The sequence below is a fragment of the Alosa alosa genome, chromosome 1 (assembly GCF_017589495.1).
Source record: "Alosa alosa isolate M-15738 ecotype Scorff River chromosome 1, AALO_Geno_1.1, whole genome shotgun sequence".
NCBI lineage: Eukaryota > Metazoa > Chordata > Actinopteri > Clupeiformes > Clupeidae > Alosa > Alosa alosa.
Window position 1 is genome coordinate 6918924 of NC_063189.1, and position 7500 is coordinate 6926423.

Genomic DNA, 7500 nt, shown 5'->3' on the forward strand with positions numbered 1-7500 from the left:
TCTTTCTCTCATTCTCTCTCTCTTTCTCTCATTCTCTCTCTCATTCTCTCTCTCTCTCATTCTCTCTCTCATTCTCTCTTTCTCTCATTCTCTCTCTCTCTCATTCTCTCTCTCTCATTCTCTCCCTCATTCTCTCTCTCTCTCTCTCTTATTTTTATTCTCATGCTCACTAATTTTCACACTCTCTCTCTTTCTCTCACTCTCTCTCTCTCTCTCTCTCTCTCTTTCTCTCTCTTTCTCTCTCACTCTCACTCATGCTCAGTAAGTCTTTACCGCTCTGATTAACCAGAGCACACTCATGCACGACCCCACCTGATGTCCACTTCACTGGTAAACTGTACAAATATATGGAATTGCTGTGGCTGATACTGGACCTCCTGTTGGACTGTAGTGGATGTACATATAGTTAGAAAAGTCTCTGGTCACTTTATTACAGTAACACAGACTTCTCTCACAGAGGAACGTTGTATGAGCTCTACTCATTTCATTTCATTTCAAAGATATGCTTAACTGGACCTACGCACAATGAATCAAATCAGATAAGTCCCAGATGTGAGTTTCCCATACCTGTAGCCAAAGAACACCGTGGACACTCCAAATGGAAACTGGCAGCGTACCAAGATGACAGTAATGACAGTAATGGCCTCTCCCAGATTCCCAGTGTTAAACCTAATCATCGTCCGCTCTGCACTATACTTCATATGGAACAACACGTTTACAGTGGAGTTATTACCATTAGGGCTGAAACGATTACTCGTGTAACTCGAATAATTTGATTACAAAAAATGATTGAGGCAAATGGTCTACCTGGAGGCTTTATTTAATTCCTATCTCTCACGTTATGTGGCCGCTCAGCGATGGGGTTATTGTTTCACACAGACTGTTATTGCTGACATGCGCATACCACTTTTAGAGTTTTACAGTTTTTCTTGATTGTTTTTACCTTCTTAAAGAAACTGGGATCCACTTGGTCACCTTCTTTGCACAGCAGAAGTCATCTCTTGCAAATGTGTTCACACATTTCTCACACCCTTTTGCAAAATAGTTAATACAGATGTCATTCAAAGACAGCAAACTCTAATGGTTTCCCTATGCTAAACAAAAGGAAAACATCTTTTCACAGGTGGTAGAGATTCCTTGCATAAGTCTGAATCTCTGATACACCTGTGAAACTCCTTTGCACGATTCTTCAATCAGCAATCATTCATTATCCATAAGAGATACCATGTCTGTTCTGTGTTGCTATTTGCAAGTATGGATCTAAGGCACATTTAGAGAAAGTACTGTACTGCCTATTTGGTGAAGAAAACAGTACAAAATGTGTTTACTGTCGGCCTATTTCAATGAAAAATGACAAATTGTAGTTCAATGAAATGTGTCCTGTCTAGGTGCTTATTGTAGGTCTTACATTTGAAGAAAAATGAAGAAAATGAATACAATTAATCTTTATTCAATACATTTAGTCTTTTCACAGTTTTTCTGATACCAGAAAAATGAGAAAGAAATGGAACAGACATAGCAAAAATGAAGGTTGAAACTCCTGGCCAAACAGTGTTTTGCATTTTGTTGTGCAGTGTGTAATGATTGATTGAAAGCGAACAGTAATTTGACTACTAGTTCTGTTGTTTGTTTAGCTTTTGCTGCGTGTTTTAAATGTTTTGAGAGTGTTACAGTCGTTTGCAAGCAAAATGTGTCATTTTGGCCAGAGTGATTCTGTTAGACCTGTGTGTTAACTGTTTTGACTGAGTTTTGTGATGTCAGTTGATGCAAGTATTAAAGAGGTCGAGAAAAACTGTAAGTTGGCGCAATGACGGAGAGCCAAGAAACCATCCATAAAAGGCAGAGAATGTCCAACGTTTTGGGATAATTTCAATATTAGAAAAGAAGGTGCAATGTGTCCACTGCAAAGCAGAACTGGTGTATCACAACAGCAGTATAACTGCAGTTATTTTTATAAGGGAGGTTGTTTGGTAGTAATGGTAAATGCTGCAGATGCACAAATCTACATTAAAACAGATTAATTTACTTTGAAGTGACTAGGGCTAGTTTACAGCATGACATTTGTTGTGCACATTAGTAAATTACATTAATAACGCAAAATTATTTTTTGTCCGATTACTCAATTAATCGATGAAATAATCGCTAGAATACTTGATTCCAAAAGGAATCGATAGCTGCAGCTCTAATTACCATCAGTTGAACGATACTTGAAATGTCCTGAAGAATTCTTGTTCAGTGGATTCAGTCCATAGAAGAATACAGTACATCCTCTTGAAAGTTGCTGACAGTGATGCCGAAATGCAGTGTGTCACATAGTGAAAGTAATCTCTCTTTCTGTCTCTCTCCACCTGTGTGCCTCTCTGTGTTTCCCCGGAAGCCATTTGTGGTGGGGACATCAGCAAGGATGCTGGCCAGATCCAGTCCCCCAATTACCCTGACGACTACCGGCCATCAAAGGAGTGTGTGTGGAGAATCACTGTTGCCGATGGTTACAACGTGGGCCTCAGCTTCCAGGCATTTGAGGTAAGGACCACTGGAGCTCTTCCTCTCTGTCTGTCAGGATGGGACTAAGACAGCTGCAGCCATGCTGCCTGTGACTGTATGCAGACAACATGCATGTCCATATGTAACACCACATAATCATGCACACACACACACACATTTCTATATGTAACACCACATAATCATGCACACACACACACACACATGTCTATATGTACATATGTAACACCACACAATCATGCACACACACACACACACATGTCTATATGTAACACCACATAATCATGCACACACATACACACATGTCTATATGTAACACCACATAATCAAGCACGCACACACACACACACATGTCTGTATGTAACACCACATAATCATGCACACACACACACACACACACACACACACACACACACACACACACACACACACACACACACACACACACACACACATGTACATATGTAACACCACATAATCATGCACACACACACACATGTCTATATGTAACACCACATAATCATGCACACACACACACACACACACACACACACACACACACACATGTACATATGTAACACCACATAATCATGCACACACACAGACATGTACATATGTAACACCACATAATCATGCACACACACACACATGTCTATATGTAACACCACATAATCATGCACACACACACACACACACACACACACACACACACACACACATGTACATATGTAACACCACATAATCATGCACACACACATGTTTCTACAGGAGCTAACACACCAATGCCTCTCCCTTTCTCCTCCTCCTTCTGTGGGGCCTGATTAGCCCAGTCAGACAGTAGCACTAGTCCACTGTTGCTGCTGTGTGTGTGTGTGTGTGTGTGTGTGTGTGTGTGTGTGTGTGTGTGTGTGTGTGTGTGTGTGTGTGTGTGTGTTGTGGCCTGGTGTGTTGAAATGCACAGAGAGAGAGCTGAAGAAAGTGTTGGCATCAAACAAAAGATAAGGTCTCAGTATATGTCATGTGGAGATTCAGATGTTATAGTGTGTGTGTGTGTGTGTGTGTGTGTGTGTGTGTGTGTGTGTGTGCGTGCGTGCGTGCGTGCGTGCGTGTGCTATTGCAGGTTGAGAGGCATGACAGCTGTGCTTACGATTACCTGGAAGTTCGAGACGGTTTGTCTGAGAACAGCCCTTTGATTGGTCGGTTCTGTGGCTATGACAAGCCCGAAGACATTCGTTCTACCTCAAACACTCTGTGGATGAAGTTTGTCTCTGATGGCACTGTCAACAAGGCCGGCTTTGCCGCCAACTTCTTTAAAGGTGAACACATCCTCTATCACAGACCTCACACACACCTGAATGAGAAGCCACACTTTCGGTCATTCAAGCACCTTCTACACACACGTACACATAAACACACGCATGGACACAACCATGTTCTTCTGCCCAGTCCAAACTCACATGACACATATAAAGAGAACATGCACAAACATACACACCATTTCAAACATGGACACCCACACACCCACAGTAAGTCCATTTAGCAGTGACACTCTGAGGTTTCTGGTGTCCTCTGGTCAGTGACCGCTTCTCTGGTTAAATGATGATAAGCTCAGCGGCTTCAGACTAGTTCCCCCTGTTTATTGATCTTTAGTAGTATCTGATCTTTTTGTTTATATATATTTTTGTTTTCTTTCTGTCTTGAGTTGTCAATGTTATTTATATGAGGATTGGAACTTTTTCTCTGATGTTTCCTACTGAGTGATGCTGTATTAAAAGTTCTATACCAATAAAGATTTGCTTGTCTCTGTTGTCTGTCTCTGGTCTCTAAGGTCAAGCACTAACTATGATGCTGTTTTGTTCTCATGTGACAACATGTGAATGTCTTAAATGACCATTTGACCTTGTTGACATGAAAATGAATAGAATGTCAGTGAAATAAAAAGAGAGTTTGGTGAGCAAAGACATGGGGAGTGATGGGAAGAATAAAGATGGAGAGATGGAGAGATGGAGAGAAGAGAGAAACGCAAAGAATGAAAGCTATTCTGCAGGGAGTGATGAGTCATGCCACAGATGATTTAATGACGATGATTATCACGTTTCCTTATCACTTTATTTCACCTGCATGCGTCCCACACTCACTGGAGCTCCCTGAGTCGGCTCTGTGGTGGAGGCGTCTGAGGACACATTTTTAAAGTGTATGTGTGTGTGTGTGTGTGTGTTTGTGTGCTGCAGAGGAAGACGAGTGTGCCAAGCCAGATAATGGAGGCTGTGAACAGAGGTGTGTGAATACACTGGGCAGCTACAAGTGTGCATGCGACCCTGGCTATGAGCTGGCCCCTGACAAGAAAAGCTGTGAAGGTAAGCCACCACTGTGCCTTTAGTTGCTGCCCTCTGTCTATCGCCAGCGGCTCATTGGCTGTGATGTTGTTGTTTACATGCTGTATGTGACCACACTGTGAGGAAGTATGTCTGCCAATCTGGATCAGAGTTTTGCTTTATTTGTTTGTATGGTGTGTGTGTGTGTGTGTGTGTGTGTGTGTGTGTGTGTGTGTGTGTAAATAGTGGTGTATTTGTAAGAGTGCATGACCAGGTGTTTCCTTGCTCTTCACTCTCAGTGTAAAGAAAACTAAATGAAAAGCCAAACATCCGCTTTCAACAGGAAAAAGCAGCTTTACCAGAGGGCTAATCAAACGTGTGTGTGTGTGTGTGTGTGTGTGTCTGTGTGTGTTTGTGTGTGTTCTTACCCACACTAATTAAGTCTTCCAGAGAAAAGTCACAGTAACCACTAACTGTGAGATTAAAGGCATCTTTAAAACAAAACAAAATCATTATTTCAGGCTGAAAGACAGAGGGGGCATGCTAATTAGGTACAGGGATTGAGGTTCTATATGAAGGAAGACACATTGTTTAATTCTCTCTCTCTTTCTCTCTCTTTCCCTCTCTCCTTTTCCACCTCCTCTTCTTTCCCCTACATCCCTCTATCTCAACTGTGTATTGTGCTCACTCAGTTGAGCTTTTCTTTTCTACGTTTTTTTTTTAGAAAAATCGTTCTCTCCATTCCTCTGTGTGTCTCTCCTCCATTGGCACCACGGTAACGGCTTGCCTGTGTCCTTCTCTCCTCTAGCTGCGTGCGGTGGCATCCTGTCCAAGCTGAATGGCACCATCACCACGCCAGGCTGGCCCAAGGAGTACCCGCCCAATAAGAACTGTGTGTGGCAGGTGGTGGCTCCAAACCAGTACCGCATATCCATGCAGTTTGAGGCCTTTGAGCTGGAGGGCAATGAGGTGAGAGGGGACGTAATGGGGTCACTGCCAACACTATCTATGTCTGTGGAGGGGAGGGAGAGATGTCTGACCGCTGTGCAACTCTATGTCTGTGGAGGGTAGGGAGAGATGTCTGACCGCTGTGTAACTTGGACAGATGGTTCATTCAGTCGTGTGTGTGTGTGTGTTACAGGTGTGTAAGTATGACTATGTGGAGGTGCGTAGTGGCCTGACGTCCGACTCTAAGCTCCATGGGAAGTTCTGTGGGGCGGAAGTGCCCGAGGTCATCACCTCTCAGTACAACAACATGCGCATAGAGTTCAAGTCCGACAACACTGTCTCCAAGAAGGGCTTCAAAGCACACTTCTTCTCTGGTAAGCACCAACCCCCCACACACACACACACACACACACAGACACACACACACACACACACACACACACACACACACACACACACACACACACACACACACACACAGCTCTCCACCTGCACTCTGTGACCTCTGCACTGGGGCAGGACAATGAGTGACCCACATGACCTTAAAGATGCCAAACAGGCCCTCAACCAGACCTTTGGTGACTACAGTTGAAAACAGTGTATGTGTGTGTGTGTGTGTGTGTGTGTGTGTGTGTGTGTGTGTGTCTCTATGTGTGTGTTTTTGTGTGTGTGTGTCATTGTAGTATGCTTATCTCTGTATGTCTATCCAAGTATGTGTGTGTGTGCGAGAGAGAAAAATCATCACTTTTAGCCTTCCCACATTTTAAGGTTCATCAGCCAGTTGTGTGTTTGTTAGCCTGTGTTTCCCTGTGTGTGTGTGTTTGATCCTGATGTGTGTGTGTGTGTGTGTGTGTATGACGTCTTCCACAGACCAGCCTGCCCTCTGCAGGGAGCGCCTCTTTATATTTCATTCCTGCCATGACGTAGTCACAGCCTCCTCTGCTCAGTTGAGTGGCCATCTGGCTCCGCCAGGGCGGGTCCCAGGTACACGTCCTCCCTGATTGGTTGATAAGTATCACCTGACCCAAGGGAATTGATCCATCCTCTTCAGGTTGCTGATCAGCATTCCGTTATCACCTGGGAAACTGGGCTCCGTCTCCACGACAACAAATGCTTTCCCATTAGAAGTGGCTTGTGCATTTGTTGATCCATTCTCTGGGTGGATGTTTAACTCTTATCTCTGCTGGTGCTCCTGATGGAGACTGATGGTGACCCTCTACCGAGTGTTTATCTGCATGGTGCTGCCCTGAGACGGACTGCAGTGATTGGCTAAAATGCTGACTGACCGGTCCAGTAGCCTGACTGAGTGTTAACTTCAGAAAGAGTCCAGGCTGGAACCCCACAGCACCTGACAGGCTGCGGTCAGACTCAGGGCAGTAAGCCAGTAGACCAGCAGAGTGTTTGGGTGGAGGGGCACACTGGCATGGGCACAGGGGGAGAAATGACCATGCTGGCATGTTTTGTGTCTAATCAACCATCTATAAATGCTCAATACCCTTTATTGAGCATTCAGCTAATATTTCTCTCTCTCCTAACCCTGTGTGCAAGACCATGTTAAGATCCCTTCACCAGACCTCCACTGACTCATTGAAGACTTGTCAGACTTTGTGGAGGGAATGCCCTCTCAGATACACAGACCACACAATGGCAATGAGAGTACAATTCAGTGGAGAGAATAATGCAATACATTCTACCAATATAACACACACACACACACACACACACACACACACAC

At 44.0% G+C, this 7500-nt stretch overlaps 1 protein-coding gene across 2 annotated transcripts in view; it reads left to right on the forward strand.

The window, feature by feature from the left end:
* The window catches only part of tll1 (tolloid-like 1), a 41078-nt gene that overhangs the window by 26690 nt on the left and 6888 nt on the right, over positions 1–7500 (forward strand). For both annotated transcript variants that reach the window (XM_048250134.1, XM_048250141.1), the window contains exons 13-17: positions 2378–2523; positions 3623–3818; positions 4734–4859; positions 5626–5786; positions 5959–6139. In XM_048250134.1, the coding sequence (XP_048106091.1) occupies positions 2378–2523; positions 3623–3818; positions 4734–4859; positions 5626–5786; positions 5959–6139 (810 nt within the window). The remainder of the gene's footprint in view (positions 1–2377; positions 2524–3622; positions 3819–4733; positions 4860–5625; positions 5787–5958; positions 6140–7500) is intronic.